A 19,647-nucleotide genomic window follows, 5' to 3' on the forward strand; every position below is an offset into this window, starting at 1 on the left:
ATCAGCTGGTATTTTAAAAAATCTTTTTCACCAATCATGTATTAGATTCTAGGCCTGCACTGCGACGTTGCAATATCGTAGGCCGGGGCCTTGTATTAAGCTGCGTACACATATCCGCGCTTCCAACCCGCACCGAGCACGCTCCGCCCTCGTACCGCCCTCGTTCCTCCATCGAACCACAGTTGCTCCACCCACGCACCCATCATGATCGTTACGGAAGATGTTAGATCTCCTCGCGTTCCCCGGTCGAACCACTGTTGCTCCCCGGTCGATCATCAATCGCTCTGCTGGAGTGACGTTCGGTTGCGGAGCAGAGCGAAAGTCTGTACGCACCTTTAGAGGTGGCTATGCTAGTACTCTTAATGAATAATTACCAGTCATCCTGAGCAACAAATGATGAGTAAATTATTGGAGACATGTAAAACAATTTTTGTATTACGTCAATGAAATTTCACACCGGCATCACAATATTATGATGAAAAATAGTTTAAAGCAGAGCATTAAACGAATTGGCCTATAGTGGAGATCATGATTATAAATACAGTATAATTAATAAAAACAATATAAAAACATGAATTACCCTTTTTATTTAAAACTTTAAAACATTTCAACAACTAGTTTCGGCGTACCGGTACTTTGGCCATTTTCAAGTTTAAGCAAATAAAAAGAGTACTTCATGTTTTTATTAATTTTAATAAAGTAGCCCATACAAATGAAGTGATTTTATACAGTATAATATACGCTTAAAAACAAAATAAATGATAAACTGATATGAATAACAAAAAAATAAAATGGAAGAGATATTTTTAGTTCCACACCACTTCAATTTCACCTTAATATATTATGGAAAAATACCCCGAAATCTCTCTGTTACAAGTGTAAAACTTTGCAGAGAGAAAATTTATTTTACTCGACTGAAATTATGCTTTATGGGAATTTTCAATCAGAAATAAAGAAGATTAATGATACATTTGATGAATATAATACAATAAGAAATGTGAAGAATAAAATAAAATTATGAAATACTGTGGATATCACATTACATACGATTATGGTAGCTTATTACAATATTGTGATAAAATGTGGTCCCTGACACATTTTAATGAACACTCATAATTAATAAAATAAAACTACTTCTTTTGAATCACATTCATGTTAATATGGTAATGGGAAGGTACAAATATTCTTGATAGTAACACACTACAACGCTAATTGTGGGACCAATGGAATGAGATGAGATAGGATTCATAGAGATGACTAGAATTTGAACCGCATCTGGATGATTGTCATCACAAGGCCTTGAGGTTGGGGACGCGACACCTGCCTCCCAGCCGCTTCCGCAGCGATTCGGTCGGAAGATGCTCGGTTGGTCGCAGAAATTTGCGGAAGTTGTACGGCCCGGTCAGATCGTCAGTCGGTTGCATATTACTTCTAAACAGATTCAAATAAAAATCGATTATTGCCAAGTATAAAAATTATTCGTGAGCAGCTTTGTAATTAGGATTAACAAAGCAAAGGGAAGAGTACAAGTAGCGAATGGTATTTCACTATCGATACTGCGATACAATTAAAGAAAATCTGGTGTGGTACACTCACACAACTTTCCTTGCTCATTGATCTATAAGCCTCATTAACGAGGATAATTTAGAGGAATAACATTATGCCGATTGGCGGCTAAATAATTAAAACTATGATTATACTATTGTTATTGTTTTCAGAGTACATTTTCCTTTGTTTAATTTATGAAATTTGAGGATTTTTTATAAGTTGTCAAAACAGCTGTTCTATAAATAAAATATCGACGTGTGTTCTTTTGAATAAACTGCTCTACCCACCTACCTCAAGCACGAGAAGGAGGTTACAAAGTAAATTTCTCAAGGATGGGGTGGACCCCCTGTTAGTTTCTCAGGAAGGAGACTCATGCTAGTTAATAGAGCTGATATATAACTAAACAGAGTATGAATTTTGAAAAAATCGGTCAAGTCATTTTTGAGAAAATCGTGATAAAAATTTAACAAAATTCATTCTTCTCAGGAATATTACGGAGCTCCTGCAATTTTCCCAGAAATGAGACTCATATGTCAGTTGATAGGTCTTATAAATAGCTATCTAGGGTATAAATTTGAAGAAAATCGTTAGAGCCGTTTTCGAGAAAACCGTGAAAAACATGGTTTTTTTAGCCATTATCCGCCATTTTGAATTAAATTTTATTGAATTTCTTATTGTCGGATCCTCATGGTATAAGGACCTTAAGTTTAAAATTTCAAGTCAATCGGTTGATTAGGAATGGAGTTATCGTGTTCACAGACACTCACACAGACCAACACCCAAAAATCATGTTTTTGGACTCAGGGGACCTTGAAACGTATAGAAAACATGAAATTAGGGTACCTTAAATTTTTTTGGAAAACAATACTTTCCTTACCTATGGTAATAGGGCAAAGAAAGTAAAGAAACGTATAGAAAACATGAAATTAGGGTACCTTAAATTTTTTTGGAAAGCAATACTTTCCTTACCTATGGTATAGGGCAAGGAAAGTAAAAATCATTCGTGAGCAGCTTTGTAATTAGGATTAACAAAGCAAAGCAAAGCGTACAAGTAGCGAATGGTATTTCACCATCGATACTGCGACACAATTATATTATTGTTGACAGGTATAAAAATCATTCATGAGTAGATTTTTGATAAGGATTTATAGCAAACAGGGAAGCTCATAGTGAAATGGCTTTCCACTATCGAAACTGCGACAAAATGATATTATCAACAGGTATCATCATCATATTTTATTTATTCATCAAATGTACAAGTACATTGAATATTGTCACATTACACATGTAATGAAAATTAAAGAACTAAAGAATTAAAGAGAAAATTAAAAGAACAAACCAACACACAAATACAGTCAATGTCGAAATCGCATAAAATTAATCCTGAACAAATTCCTGAAAGGAGTACAAAGGCATCCCCACCAGATGTCCTTCAGATGAGCTTTAAAACATCTTATATTTTCTATAGACTTCATATTACTGGGCAGAATTACTGGGTATGGAAATCATTTATGAGTAGCTTAGTTAATAAGAATTAACAACACAAAAGGAAGATCAAAAATAGCGAATGGCATTTCAAAATCGAAACTGCGACAAAATATAAGCTGTATTTGATGTTGAAGCTATTGTCATATAAGCAATGTCAATAGACGCACACTTCATAAAACTACAAAAAACCATTCAATTACAAGTTACTATTGAAACTTCGACAAAACTAACTGAATTTGATAGTGAAGCTAATAAGCACACTTCACAAAACACATTCAACTTACAAAACAGTCATGATTTATAAATACTGGGTCTTAGAGAATTGGACATTAATAGGCTATATCGAAAATATTGTGTAGGATATCCATTCTTCTCCACTCTTCATCACAACAATAGATATCAACTAGAAGAGCATTGTGAAAATTGAAATTTAATTATTTATTCCATTGACAATCACAAATCATTATTATAATAGTCACGAATATTGAGAAATTTAGGGCTGAAAACATCACAGTAGGGGAAAAAACTTTCCAGTGGGGCGTTCAGTGCCCTAGTATACCTTTGTAGGGTTGAAGTTGAATTTAAAACACTTTTAATTTGGAATAAACACTTTCTTATAGTAGTGACGATAGTTTCAACCTGGTGTGAGCGATCATCAGACTCATATTTCTAATGATAGCCTACACAAGCTTGAAACGATCGTCACTTCTGTAAGTAAAAGCTTATTCCACACCAAAACAATTTTTATTGTCGAAAATATAGATGAGTATGATGCCAATAAAAGCCAATATAGGAATGAATAAAAAATGAGTAAATAGTAAATATTATTTTTATAAGAAAAAACAAATATTGAATGAAAAAGACTGAGAAATTGTCAAAAAACCACTGATTTATTGATAATTTGATATTGATAAGAGTTTATCAGAGATTGACAATGGTGTAATAACCGAAACCGGTCTTTCTAATTATCAATAAATCAGTGGTTTTTTGACAATTTCTCAGTCTTTTTCATTCAATATCCACAATATCAACTTCTCAACTACACAAAAAGTGAAAAAACAAATAGCCTACACATTACTCAGTGATGAAGAATAATAAGAAATAATCAATATTTAAAGTATAGTATTGAATCATAATTAAATTGAGATATAATTAAATTCCGAGGTTTCAGAGATGAGTGTTGAGGTATGTATCTGAAAAGTAAAGGCTAGAAAAGTAAATTAGTGTGGAATTAGTGTACCGGTTATTGAAATTCTACTGGAAAAATGGAAATAGTTTACATTTTTCTGAAACTGTATTTCACTAATACTGTGAACCAATCAAACCTCTGATTACTGTACTTATGTCTTATTTAACTCTCTAATCAACTAATAACCTGATCGTTTTACAATATATTATACTAATGGTCAACTATAATTAATGTTCTTTGGAACTGAACAGCGAGGTTTGCTAGATGATAGAATACTTGCATCAACGAATCGGAATTCAAATAAATGAGAATGTGAGAGATTCACCTGTTGAAAAGTCAATTCCTTATTGTCAAGCAAGAGAAAAATGTAAAAAACAATAAATACAACTTTAAGTTTCATTTTTACAATGGAATGGAATTAAAAATAACGTATGAATAAAAATACTGAATTTAAGTGGATAATTATTCGAATACAGAACTATTGAATAAATAACTGGAAAAATGTTTCAATATTATAATTAAAATCGTAGTAGAAACGAATAGAAAAAGAATGATAGTCATTCTTGATGATAAACTCAAACTTGATCATTTGTTTTTATAACACCATAGTGGTAGACACTATTTCTAGTCGATTGATAGTGTTTCTATCAATTCGCGAAATTAAGAATTGGGTTGCATAATGATAACAAGAGAAAATATCGAGTCATTCAAATGGGATAAAGCTATTTGTTCTTAAAGAGAGATTTGAAACATTGTCCATAATCATAATGATAGAATACAGTAATATTTAAATATTGTTGAATTGAGTTATTATTAAACAAATACTTCATGGAATATATTATATCAACTTGGACAATCACTAATTTGAGATTTTGAATAAAATGTATAACAGTATTGACAAATATAGGTAATGCAATTATTCTGGCATTGTTAAGCTGAGTTTACACTAAAGTTATTAACAAAGTGTTTATTTTTCCGTCCTTATTAGATTGAACATAACTTTCATACACATGATGTGCATGTGTTTGTCAAGCTCCGTTTAATCTAATAGAATCTATAAGGACGGAAAAATAAACATTTTGTTTATAACTTTGTTTTAAACGCAGCTTTAGAATTTTGCGATGAGCCGATAAGTCACTCAGTTCTCCCACATGAATGGAGTGTAGTATAGTAGATAGAATTATATCAAGCCTTCTTCTACTTTAGATTGGAATAAATTGAGAATACGGAGTAACATTTGAAAACATAGAAAAAGGTTGAATGAACACAGAGATACGTCTTACCTAGGATTAACTGGTGCACCTGACCATAGAGGTTTGTTCTTGTTTCTAGCACAGTTCATCAGGTCCTTTCGCTCTGATCCCATGTCCAACATCACCATTCGAGGTCTGATAAAATGAAACAGAAACCATTTGAATTGTTGAATTATTTCTTGTACATAGAAATCGATTATCATCATTCGGTTCGAAAAGATAACAATATATCGATGAAATCAAAGTATTATTGAATACATTTTGAATAGTTTATCTATATATATAAAAGCGAAATGGCACTCACTCACTCGTAGAACTAAAAATCTACCGGACCAAAAACGTTCAAATTTGGTAGGTATGTTCAGTTGGCCCTTTAGAGACGCACTAAGAAATCTTTTGGCAATATTTCAACTCTAAGGGTGGTTTTTAAGGGTTTAAAGTTCGTCTTTTAGCATGTATATTCTTCTAATTCTCTTAATTATAATTTAAAAATGTCCATACCATATGTTAATATAGAACTATAATCTAGAGAGAGTACCTCTTCGAAACAGTTGTTAACTGGTAACTAAATTAATAATTTTGTCAGGTTGGCATTAAGTTGAGTTGACTTTGTTAGGTTGGCACCAAGTTGAAGATTGAAATGCATTTATCGCGGAAAAATTGATTGGGCACTACTACTTCAATCAGAGCTATTCCTTGCTTCGCTCGCCATATCCATTTAGCCAGACGTTTAGTCTAGACCCCCGACTGGATCGTTCTAACATATGATAAAAATGCTGAAATGGAAAATGCAGGCGAGCGAAGCGAGCCTGCTGATCTTATTCTTGGACGATCCAGTCGGGGGTCCAGGGGGCGGAGCCCCCTGGTTAGAAGGATATGGCGAGCGAAGCGAGCCTGATGGCTAGTTCTTTTATATTTTTAAACTTTGGACAACTAGGTATCTTTTCCATGTTTACAAGGAAAAACATATCTTGCCACACGTTGAATAAGGTAGCTTACAATATTTTTTAATAATAAATATAAATGAACATTGAGAACGTCTAGCAATTAAACACTTATAATGAAGGCAGGCTGTGTAGACTACAGTACGTATTGTTTTCAACGATTTCCACTTCAATCAAACAAGGAATGTTATGTGAATGGTCTTATGAACTGGTCAGCGGGGGGTCTGCTAGATAATATACTTGCATCAACAGATCGGAATTCAGGATATTGGGTAAAAATTTACCAACACAAGGCAGCTAGGATCTAGGAAATCTAGTCATGAAAACCAATAATTTTATTTTATGAATTTAGGAAAATTCTGGAGTTTTCAAGGGATTTCACCATTACCTCTGTTTACGGAGATAGTGATTTCACAGGGATGGGTGAATTACTTAAGATTAATCATAAATCATATGATTCTATAAGCTTAGAAAAACATGGATTGAGAGGAGTTTACAAGGATGAGGAGTCTGAACCAAAGACCTTAAAGATGCATCGACTCACATGCAGCGCTAGTGTCGTACTTACAATTGAAATCGGCCATTGAGGGGGCAACCTATAAGATTATTACATACCAATGCCTTTGTAATCTATAGAATTACACATATTTAGATATAATATCTCGTGCTAAAATACCCCAATGGCTTCCCATTGGGAAGGCATAGGCATTGTGGGTCTATATCTCTTTAAGGTCTTTGGTCTGAACTAATATGAAGTAAGATTCTAAACTGATATGAATATTGTAATTTTCTGTCTCTCAAACCAAGACCTCTCCATTCAAAATTTAATATCAATAAATTAAATTCAATATTTTGAAAACATAACCTACTATTTTTTGGACTACTGTATGAATCGAAATTCGGAGAAGGGACAGTTTTGGGCTGTGAATGTTGGCCCTTCCTCAATCATTTTAATGAATGGAGTTTTTTGTATGATTGAATACATAAATAAACATGAAACGTTGATTTCAGTGACCACTCAGTTGTTCAAATCCTACATGAAAAATCAAATTCCAAACAACACAAAATCTTCTAAATTCAATCAAGCAGCATGAGGTGAGGATGACGGAAACAACATTTCAAGTGCTCAAGGAATTGATTGGTACTAAAAGTATCTATTTTTGAAAAACACTCTAAAAGGTGGAGTTTGTGCTCTAGATTGCAGATTTTACAGCACACATTGCTGGTCGTGTGAAAGCAATCAAGCGATACCTTTCAGGTCGCAGTTGATTCTCAATCTGAATAATAGGTAAATCCCACATGGATGGCTCTTCGTCTGATCCTGAAGAAATACTGGAAATAATCAGTGTATTAAATACAAACAGATTTCTACAGTACCAAAGTTTGGAGATTGCTCTCAAGGAGTTGAATCTCAAAACATTATTTTGATTTTTAAGATTTATGAGCTTGTGAAATTCAGTGATAACATAGCTTCAGCGGCTATCCTTTGAACCAAAAAATAACTTCAAAGCTTCTAAAAATAATTTCCCAACCCCATATAACAACTTCAAAGCTTCTAAAAATAATTTCCCAACCAATATAACAGTCACATTATATGTTGAAGTGGAATAATGATCCATGTAAATAGGCTTCTATAGGTGGAGTTGGAAGTTGACTTCTCACATTTTTGTGCTACAGGAAACAGTTCAGTTTTTTAAGTGAGTCGTCAATTTTCAAACGGAAACATCAGTACCTAATAGCAGGAGCACGTTCCTTGATATGAGTGTTGTAGATTCAAAGTCAAATTCTCCATTTTTTGAGAAATTGTGTTATTCATATGGCAGTGTTCGTATTTTAAAGAGGAATCAGACTGTCTGGTTGTTTTGTAGCAAAAGTAACATTTACACTTTACAGACCTGAAAACGGTATTGAAAATCACGATTTGGATCAAAAGTCACATTTATCAGTAGATGTTTTTCAGCGAAATTCACACTCTCAGTTAAGCCAATCACAGGGCATCTGGAGGTTGCAACGCATCATGGGTGTGCTCAGTTCACTGCTCTGTTTAGTCTGAGGTTTGCACTTGTTGGTTAGATTTATCAACATTGCTTAGATCGTCCATTTTATTATATTATTATTTTGAATTAGTTCAATATCTAAGTAGTGATGAGCTCAATGGAGGAATAAGTCGACATTTCTACTGGACTTTATAAATATTTAAATAACAATTCCTTGATAAATATGTTCTTTCCTTTGTGGTAATAGATTCCTTCATTCAAAAACTCTGTTACAACATAACTTCTATGATTGTATCAGTCTGTTTACGTTATTGAATCAGCGTTTTCCCAAATCAGCTCCGAAAGTGGAAAAACACTGTTACAGAAAGTAGAGACAAAATTTCTGGACGATGTTTTTTGAAAGGACAAAGATGAACAGATGGAAGATGTTTTAAATTACCATATTTATTTTTCTCAAATAAATGTATTGGCATTGCTGGAGTATAACGAGAGAAAATATTGTTTTCAAATATTTACAAGTAACACAGTGTCTGAGCTACAGCAAAGCTATTATATAGTGTTTCGTCATGGAAAGCAACATCCAAATATTGTTTTCCATCTTAAGAAAGAAAAGAGCACATTATCTTTTCTGCTATCTTTCCTCTATAATTATAACTACCCAGAACTAGCCTACTCACCTGTTCATCTCGTCTTGAACTGATTGGTAATAATTATTGTTGTTGCTAGCTCCATGCTTCTTGGCCACTTCATGGACAACAGCTTTCTGTAACATTGAACACATATTTTCAAATCAAAAAAGTTACTTTAAACATACCATTTGAAGGTTTTGGAATTAAATTGAAAGTAACTGAATAGACTGAAAAATTGTGACAACTTTTTCATTCTTTGGAAAACTGAGATACTTGTTTTGGTCGTGCCAGCATTATCAATCTGTAGTAGACTTTTTAAATCTTCACAAAAAGTGGTTGTGATAATTTTGTCGTTTTTTCAGGATCTGGATATCTACTACAATAGCGATTTCATCACCACAAAGAAAGTTTTCATTTTAGATAATGTGATTCCATTCTTTAGTTGAAGCAACCAAATATAGAAAGATTTGGATCTTTACAAAATGGAAAATACATTGAATTTCAAAAGAGATAAAATTATAGTCTCACATTAATATCTATGAAGATCCCAACAACTCACCGAAAAGAGCTACCAAAGTTTTCTCCTCCATACTTCTCATTTTATTCTATTTCAAGTTCACAAACTTAGTTCCGACAAGTATAATTATTGATCCATTCAAAAATATCTTCAAATAAATTATGTATGTATGGTTGAAATATAAGGTACAAAGTCGACAAATAAAACACAAAGAGAAAACTTGATACAAAAATATATTATTGAACTTTCGTTTCTCCAATATCCAGTGATTTCTCAAAGACTCAACTAGCATCAAATCCAACATCTAAATTATATTTGAAATTATGAACAAGTTAATCTTGAAATAATTAAAGTAATTGAACCAGTCGTACCGGAACAAAGTTTCGTTTTGTTTCTTCAACTTCTTTCAGTCTTATTCCTTGCTTATTTTGTCGCAGGTATTTGTGAACGTCCTGGTTCTTCATATGTACCTGAAAAATAGGTAGAATAGAAAATTAGAATGATAATCTATAATAAATTATATTTCCTCTCGAGGTTCGCTCTTGGCAAATGTTTGACGAACGTTTGATGGAGCAGTTTGGAGAAATGGTATTATGTTTGGTGAAACAGTTTGCTAGTTGCCGTTAAGCAAACATTGTCCAAGCTTCTAAAAATGTTGGTCCCTCAACACACATACAGTATTTGTCAAAGATTCGTTGAGTTAAGACCCAGCCTAACAGATTAGTAAGCGAGCATATAGAATAGAATATTTTATTTATTCAACACAGCAAAACAAAAACATAATGCAGTTGAACATCGTCACTAGAAACTAACATTAATACACATTATGAATCTACAAACTAATCAAATACTAAAATCGACATTAATACATTATTATAAAATTTATGTGAATTCAATGTGAATGCAAACGAAATACAATATCAATATATTCATTGTGATACATTCTGTGATTTATTTAGAGTATAAAATCAACCTTCAAAATTCAAAATTTTAAATCATCATTCCTGGACCGAAAATCAAGTGACGAAGCAGTGTGAGATTACATAACCTTATCTTTTGGACAACATTAACATTTTATCAAAATTTTTGGAGAGAAATAGTACAGGCTCAGCCTAGTTTTTCCTCCAATGTCATAATTGTATTATGATTATAGTATTTTATACAATAAATGAATGAATAAATGAATATAACATAGTCAACACAATGTATCATTCATCACATGATGAAACACACTACCTACAAAAATAATCAAGTCATAAACTCTTCTACGCTGTACAGTGCCTTGGATATGAGAAGACTGTACAGTTCTCGCTTAAATTTATTTGTCAGTCATGTTCCGCAATTGAAGGGGTAACTTATTGTGTAATTTCGCTCCCAAGTAGGTTGGCATCTTCTCATAAAGTCGTAACCTGTGTTTCTGTGTGGCTAGTCTGTTCTTTCCTCTTGTGTTTTAATTATGTGCATCGGCATGTGTCTTATGTTTGAAAATGCACCATATTTCTTAATACAAATAAGCCTTTGCTTAATCTATTTATTAATTTTTCGACGTGCAAATCCCATGCAAGTTTCGAATCTATCTCTAGACCGAGTTTAACAGAATCTGTATTTTCAACAGGATCACAGCCGATGTATAACTTGGGCTCTATATGGCTATGTCTAAGGCTGAAATTTATGAGTCGACTTTTTCTCGAGTTTACTGAGAGGGAAAGTGAATTGAAATATTGAGCTAAACTGTTGGTTAATAGATGATTACATTTTTCTCAAGTTCCTCTAAACTAAAATCGGAAAAAATTAAGGAGGTGTAATCTGCGTATAATGTGAGTTTATTTTGTGGAACTGCTAAGGAAATATCATTTATATACAGAATGAAAAGGAGAGGTCCCAAGATAGAACCTTGGGGCACTCCTGATGTGATTTTAACTAGATTTGATGTCACTAATTCTTTATCACTAGGGATGGAAACATACTGATAACAATCAGTTAGGTATGACTCTACCAGTTTATTTTCTGTACCGATTTTCCCTAGACCAATCAACTTTTTCAAAAGTATCTTGTGGTTCATGCAGTCAAAAGCTTTGGAAAGATCAAGCATGACACCTGTTGTGTAGTTACCTCCTTCTAACTCATGTATCACACCTTCGAAAAATTCTATAAGTGCGGTACTGGTCGACTTATGTTTTACAAAACCATGTTGATGTAGAGATATAAGATCATTTTCCTTCAAGTATGCTGCCAGTCGTATGAGGATTATTGTTTCAAGTATTTTTGAGAGAGCTGTCAATATTGATATGGGTTTGTAATTGTTTATGTCTAGTCTGTCCCCATCCTTGAAAAGTGGAAGAACTTTGGCTATTTTTAAAAGATCTGGAAAAATTCCACATTCAAACATAGACTTAATCATACAAACCAGTGGATGAACTATTGGTCTCCTGCACTGCTTCAGAACCTTAACAGAGACATCATCATAACCTACACTACATTTCGACATGAGATTATTAATTATTTCCAATATTTCATCTTCATTTGTGGGATATAGAACAAATTTATTTGATGATGTCTCAGAGCTATTGATTTTGTATTCTTCACCTGGGTTCCCATGAGACTCATTCAAGACAGTACCAACTCTTTCAGCAACGGATGCAAAAAAATTATTAAATTCAGAAGCGATCTCTTGATGGTCAGTAATAAGTAAATCTTCAATATTAAGAGTTATTTTCTTAATTTTTCTATTGGAACTTTTCCCTCTAAATTGATTGATTAGCTTCCAGCTGGATTTAAATTTGTTTGTTGCATTCTTTATTTTGTTACCATAGAAATCTTTTTTGCATCAATTACTAATTGGTCATAGTGTTTCTTAACTTTGTTTATAAGTAAAGTGTCGAAGTCAGCGACTGAATGTGCCCTACTTGTTGCGATTTTCAGTAAAATTCTTATTTGTTGAATTTCTTTTGTCATCCAGTTTTGTTTCATCTTTTTAGTCTTAGATAAAGTTTTGGTTACCAAGGGACAATGCATATTATATAAGTAAAGAAAAATATCATGAAAAACCTCATACTTTTTATTTGTATCTCCCAAATTGAAATTGAAATATGAATCCCATTCTACACCTGCCAAAGATGCCTCCAAACTGTTTATATTATCCGTACTGCAATTTCGGAGAGTAACAGTTGCATTGTCTGAAACTATATGAATAGTTGGTAGGCTATCAAAGTAGCTGTAATATCAAACTGACATTGGAAACATAGTGATAAAAATTCACTCAACTCTTCAACACAGGAAATGTTTGGACTTAGTACATTCATGATTCATCATACAGTTTAGTCTCAATGCACATTGAGATATCAATAACATTTATGATTTATTACTGGTTGGAAATAAATTGTTCGTATCAATAACATGTTCTGATTGTCTATATATAATCTGATTGTTCTACAACCTGATTTGAAAATTTCAAAATAGGCTACATTGTTCTAAGGTCTCCAGGTTTATACAAAAAACACTAAATTGAAGTAGGTCTATTAAAAACTATTAAAAGTAGGTCTATTGAGGTATGGCATATTAAAAACTTACATCTTGAGATAATGTTATCAATTGGGCTTGACGATCAGTGGATTGACGATTCACTGGATTGACAAGAACAGCTTTCTGGAATTGTAAGAGCATGATTGAATTACTGACTTATTATATTCGAAAGATTAAAAAATGCAAGCACATTATTAATGGTTCATAAGGAATAAGAGTAGAATTTATAAGTTTTCTTACAATATATTTTGGGATTTTTCTTAACAGGTGTAATGACATCATTTCAAGCTCAATAAATTGATTAAAATGTTGAAATCCAATATAAATAATGAATTTTCGTGATTGCCCAGATTCTACTCTCAGAATCTCCAAGGTTTATATTTTTTATTGTAATATATTTTTAATATTATTTATTTTGTATAATATATTTTTTATGAATTATTTTTCATTATATATTTTTTCTTTTTCGAGATTGCTCAGGTTCTACTCACAGAGTTTCCAAGGTTTATATTTTTTCGCTTGATAAAAACCCAAGAGGCCTATTAAAACCTTATCAGAGGGCCAAGCTTTCTCATGAGTGAAATCTGAATTGATTCAACAATAGACAATTTTTATAATTGTTTTGTTTGTAAATTATCAATAGAAATTATTCTCGTCAATTTGATTGTAAATGATTTATTCAGAGTTTTTATATTTACGCTTTGTATGCTATATATGTAGTTGCTAACGTTCATTTCTGTGAGTTTTAGTTACTATTGAACTATTTTGCCAATTTTGTTACCTGTTCTACTGACTGCTTTCTTTTCGCTACTTCAGGGCCATATTTTCTTCTTACGGTATATCCTCTAAAATCTGTAAAAATGAAAATTATAACATTAAATATTCATGGATATGAAGGATGCAATTCATGCAATAATAACAAATCATATTGAAGCATATCTAAATAAAATAACGCTCAAGAAGAAGGCTTATATCAGTAGGATTACACCCAGTCAATGAATTGTTTAAAAGCTCAAAGATTTATTGAAACCACAGTCATATTTTTATTTAGTTATTCATGATAAGAGTTTCACGTCAAACATAGATTTACAATTTACAAAATATGACTCCCTAATTAGTTTCACATTCGATTTTGAAATTTGAATCGTTCATACAATAACTCACAAATCATGGTAATGATTGGAAGAGAAACGACAAGCATTACCCATTATACCTTAAACTATTCCTTCTTGAATTTTGGTGGAATAACATTAAAATAAAAATTAGATTGTTTTTTGAGACATCACAAAAATTTCCATGCAGTTGTATCAAGTATGTGATAAATATATTGATGTGTGATTTTCGCCTTTCACTTTCTCTTGAAATTCCGTATCGAAGTCACATGTCATATTATGACCACCTTCTCATTTCAAAAATTAAGTTGAATTCAAAATGGTGGATCCAAGATGGTGGACCAGAATTTTGAAGTAATAGAAAAAAGTAGTATCTGTCGAATCTGTGGAAACTACAAGAGTAGTAGAAGGGTATCCAACGAAACCTACAGTGAAATTATCCTTGTAAAAGAAATATTAAGTTGTTTTTATAATTTTCACCAACTCTGTACGGTGTACGGTGTATGCAATGTGATCATACCTTACTGTAATCACTTCACTCCTGAATGAGAAAGTTGAAATATATTCATTGACCGAGCGAAGTGAGGTCTAAGAATCAAGTCGACGGTTTTGCATTTCTCTTTATGTTTTTATGTTCCGCATTTACAGCGAAACGCAGCAATAGATTTCCATGAAATTTGACAGGTATGTTCCTTTTTGAATTTCGCGTCGACGTATACATACGGTTTTTTGAAATTTTGCATTCTAAGGATAATACAAAAGGAAAAGGAGTCACCTTGGAATGCTTTGCTCCTTTTAAAAATCATACTTTAGAATTATTGATCATAAATCAGCTGTGGACTATAATACTACCCGTTTAAAAACATCGAACATCTTGAAAATTATCTTTCCATCAACGTTGTAGACAGTTGCAGCCAGACCTGATAACAGCGCTCATTCTCACATTCCGGGACGACACGTCACGGTACGATAGGACAGAAAGCTCTAAGTTTATTGGGATTTTTTCTAGACATTTTAAATTGATAAATTATTTATTAATTTTTGAGAAAACATAACAACAGGTCAATGTAACTTACTGAGCGCGAGGTCTACTGTTCACAGAACTACTAGTTATACTAGTATAACTAGTAGTTCTGTGAACAGTAGACCTCACGCAGTATTCTCATCCACAATTACCTGATTGAAACTATAGACCTTATGGAAATACAGCAATAGACTGGCTTCTCCACACATCTGTGTAATCACTTGTCAGCTGATTTATGATGAATAATAATTCTATAGTCTGACTTTTACTCTAATATTGGCGTATGAAGGAGGCTCCTTTTTCCTTTTATAATATCCTTGAAATGCAAAATTTCCAAAAACCTTGTATATACGTCGACGCGCATTATAAAAGGAACATATCTGTCAAATTTCATGAAAATCTATTACCGCGTTTCGCCGTAAATGCTCAACATATAAACATTTAAACATTAAGAGAAATGCCAAACCGTCGACTTGAATCTTAGACCTCACTTCGCTCGGTCAATTAATTTTTGAGAAAACATAACAACAGGTCAATGTAACTTACTGAGCGCGAGGTCCACTGTTCACAGAACTACTAGTAATGATTAAGTCCTAGTAGTAATAAACTAATTAACTACTATAGTGAGGTCCACGTTATAATGACAGTATTTGATCAACTTTGGTTTTGCTATCCTTGTCTATCATTCGACAAAGCCGGTGGTACTATCCATTTCTAGGTCCACAATTCCAATGCCAATTATGTTTTTGACAATGGAGAAATATAATTAATTAATGCAGAGTATCGGCATTGCTATTCTTCTATCTTCATCCACTGCCATTATAACGTGGACCTCACTATGGTAATGATTAATAACTTACGACTCTGTATGACAGTGGCAGCCTCATCCTTGTCTTCAGGCTGGCAGAACAGTTTCCGCTTCATTTGAACATTTCCCCAGGGCGTCGGTATCTCTTCGGAGTTGATATTCCTGCTCCTGAACTCAGCCATCTGGTTTGGCGTCAGATCGTTCTCCTTGTTGGCTTCGTTGTTGGCCTCTATCTCTCTGGCCAGCTTGTTGTTCTTCTTGTGTTGCTCCTTGGCGTGTCGCTTGGATTTGATGGTTTCGGTGGTCTTGCGCGCGATCCAGCCGCGCACGTAACGCTGCAGAGTGACCACGCTCGACGCCATTGCCCAACGAGCCTTTTGGTAACGAGTTTTTGCCAACCACCGTCTCACAGCCGCTTGCACCAGTACTATCTTTCTCATCTGGAAATATCACAGAATAAACTATAGGATCTATATCGTAGCCATGCATGTTTATTAAGAAGAGAAGAATTTTTGACTCCACTATTCATAATGCCGCATCTACACGTTGACCCAGTGCGTACAAATGACGACCAGCGCGAGAGTGTGGATGGGTGGTTTGCCAGCGCTGGCCTGATCGATGACCAATGAAGGTCAGCGCTGGTAAACCACCCATCCACACTTATCAACCAATGCGTGCTATTTCCTGTTTTGACGTCTGCTCTGCTGTTTTTTCTATGTAATTGAGTTGCTATAGGCCTAATTGTTATTAATTATTATTGCGTTACTTTTTTATTGTTTTTTATAGTTATATATTGGGTTCATTTTTGTAAATATTTTAAATAAATAAATAAATCTTTATTCAATGACAAGTACATTACAGGATAACAATAATCAAATATTGAATTCAACAAAAATGCATAGTGTACAGTCAATTAATACAATACTGTTTGCTAAAGAATGAACTTTGCAAACAGGAGCATATCTCATAATTGAACATAAAATCAGGAATTCGCTCAGCATACACACATGAGATGTTATAAACTGAAATAATGTGAATAAAATAATAATGATAATAAATATGAATGATACCAAGTAATAAATTATTCCTGGTTCAAAAATCAAGTGACGAAGCAGTGTGTGATATCATTACCTCAAACTTTGGACAACATTAACTTTATATTACCTTTACTTATATTACCTTTATATTACCAATATTAACTTTAGAAGTTAACTTATTTAGTAACGAAAGGGAGGAGAATATTATACATAAAAAATTATAAATTCTATATTTTTCTGATACTATATTCTCTCCCTATAAAAACATGTTTTAGTAACTCTGGTCTGCGCACAGGCATCTAGCCCATGCAGACCATTTTCATATTATTCATTGTGCTCATTTCCTTAAATATATTTGTGTTTCTCATCGTTTTCCTTAAAACCTGAGCCACATTGAGATTTATAAACTTAAATTTGAAATTTAAATCAATACTTTCATTTTATTTTAGACACTTTACATAAAATTTATTTTTACTTATAAATAAATATACGGTAATTTTGGTTCTAGGATGATGTTGTAACACAATGGTTATTAAGTTTTTTTTGTATGACAATGAATGAGCACAGCATGTTTATTTTGTTAAATGATTTTTTTTGAAATAAAGAAACTTTTGTCTGTCTGTCATATCAACATTTTTGGAGAGAAATAGTACAGGCTCAGCCAATTTTTTCCACCAATGTCATAATTATATTGTGATTGTAGTATTTTGCACGATAAAATAAAGATAATAAATAATTAAAACCACACACACACGCGCGCCATTAAATTAAATTTTTAATTTCTATCATGAATATGTCGCTGGCTACCGCTGGCCTTGATGGGGCACTGGTCACATTGCAATGTGGATGGCAACACCAACGTGGCCAAGCTTCCAGCTAGGCCAGTACTAGGCATTCCAGCTAGGCATTAGAGTACTATCTTTCTCATCTAGAAGAGTCGCACAATAATCTGAAAACTCTATATGGAAACCATGCTCCTTTATCAAGAAGAAAAGAATTTGTAATTATTCCATTATTCATAAGTGTACTATCTTTATCATCTAGAAAAATCACATAATAAACTGTATCCTCTACACTAAAACCATGAATCTAATCAAGAAGAGAGGAAATTGATAGTCCATTATGCATTACTCTGACACCAGACCAGAGCCAGCCAGGTCACTCGATATTATTATTACGTAATCTATTATCAACCTATAGATTGATTTTCGTTAGAGCTTAGAGATGTTTTAATATTCAACCTGTTAAGGCGGTGTACACTGTATAAAAATGTATATGCCGATAAATATGATGAATGAATCCGTTGAGTTTCAATAAACAATATATTTTAAGGTTAATAAACCTTTGGGTTGGCAGGACCCTCAACTGTTTGTATTGTGAATAAAAAATTTTGATTTGATTTGATATCTTAAGTTTACAACGTGATTGAAATTTATTCGATGAAAGTATGGACAAAAGAATTTTGATTATTCTTACCTGTTCTTCATAAAGCTTGGCTAGGTATTCTACATGGTAATATTTGAGGAAGACTTTAGTTTTTCCGAGAGCCCAGCCATCCATTTTCAAGCGAACAAGGAGCAGCCGGCAAGTATCCCTTGAAGCAATGACTCGCTCGTCATAGCCGAACGCCAGGAAACAGTACCTATAAACATCAATACCGTATAAAAATGTTCTATAAATAAAAATTAAAATCCAAGTACCCATTTCAAATTATGAGGTCACGACATGTTTCGGCTATATAATGCCATTATCAAGAAGAAAAGTTCTAACATTCATTTTGAGAGCATAGTGTTATTTTTGATAATAACCTTTAGTAAAATAAATATATTCATGTTTCTAGTAAATTTATTCATTTTACAGTCTTCAAGTCAAGGTGAACTTTGAAAATATTGAGAATTTCCATTCGTCGCCTCTTTTAGCTTCATAGAAAATTATTACAAAAATCATAAATTGTTGGTAAAAAATACATATGTCTAGAACAACAAACATTGAACCAATACGTTCTGTTACTCCACCTTCTCAAAAACTTTTGAGATTCCTTCTTTATTGATTTATTCCTATCATTACTTAAACTTTTAGTGATTCCTTACTTTTATATTGTGTATAACTGGAGATGCCTGGGGCCTATACGCTTCTCACAGTCAATGCAGCATTACATTGAAACTCAATATGTGGTTATTATGTTTGTTAATAATTCAAAAATATTTATGATAAAATTTATATTATATCATTTATTTTATCCATTTGGTACAGGCTCAGCCTAGTTTCTCCTCCATGGTCATAATAATTATATTATGATTATAGTGCTTTGAACAATAAATAAACAAAAAAAAGACAGATAAATAGAGAGATCTATATTACCTATATCATTGAACTTCCTCCTACACACATACCTGTAGGTGGTTTGTAAGGGGTTTCCTTGGATATTTTATTTGAAATTTTAACTATCATTTCTTTCATGTAACATTCTGGGAAATAAATTGATTTGCTTGATTTGAGATTTGAAGACATAATCAATTGTGGTACCACACCTTTTGAGTTGCTATAATAACTGTCGATTGAAATTTCACAACTACCTA

General features: G+C 32.9%; 1 protein-coding gene across 1 annotated transcript in view; it reads right to left on the bottom strand.

The window, feature by feature from the left end:
- Positions 1–339: 339 nt before the first annotated feature.
- Positions 340–19,647, bottom strand: part of LOC111055639 (myosin-IIIa) — a gene marked incomplete in the record, with an annotated part of 72,736 nt that continues 53,428 nt past the window's right edge. Inside the window, 9 exon segments of the mRNA XM_039421979.1 lie at positions 340–1,431; positions 5,509–5,613; positions 7,674–7,754; positions 9,097–9,182; positions 9,937–10,035; positions 13,136–13,210; positions 13,869–13,939; positions 16,084–16,471; positions 18,545–18,710. Of these exon segments, the coding sequence (XP_039277913.1) occupies positions 1,290–1,431; positions 5,509–5,613; positions 7,674–7,754; positions 9,097–9,182; positions 9,937–10,035; positions 13,136–13,210; positions 13,869–13,939; positions 16,084–16,471; positions 18,545–18,710 (1,213 nt within the window).

Source organism: Nilaparvata lugens, chromosome 2 (genome assembly GCF_014356525.2).
Source record: "Nilaparvata lugens isolate BPH chromosome 2, ASM1435652v1, whole genome shotgun sequence".
NCBI classification, from domain to species: Eukaryota; Metazoa; Arthropoda; class Insecta; order Hemiptera; family Delphacidae; genus Nilaparvata; species Nilaparvata lugens.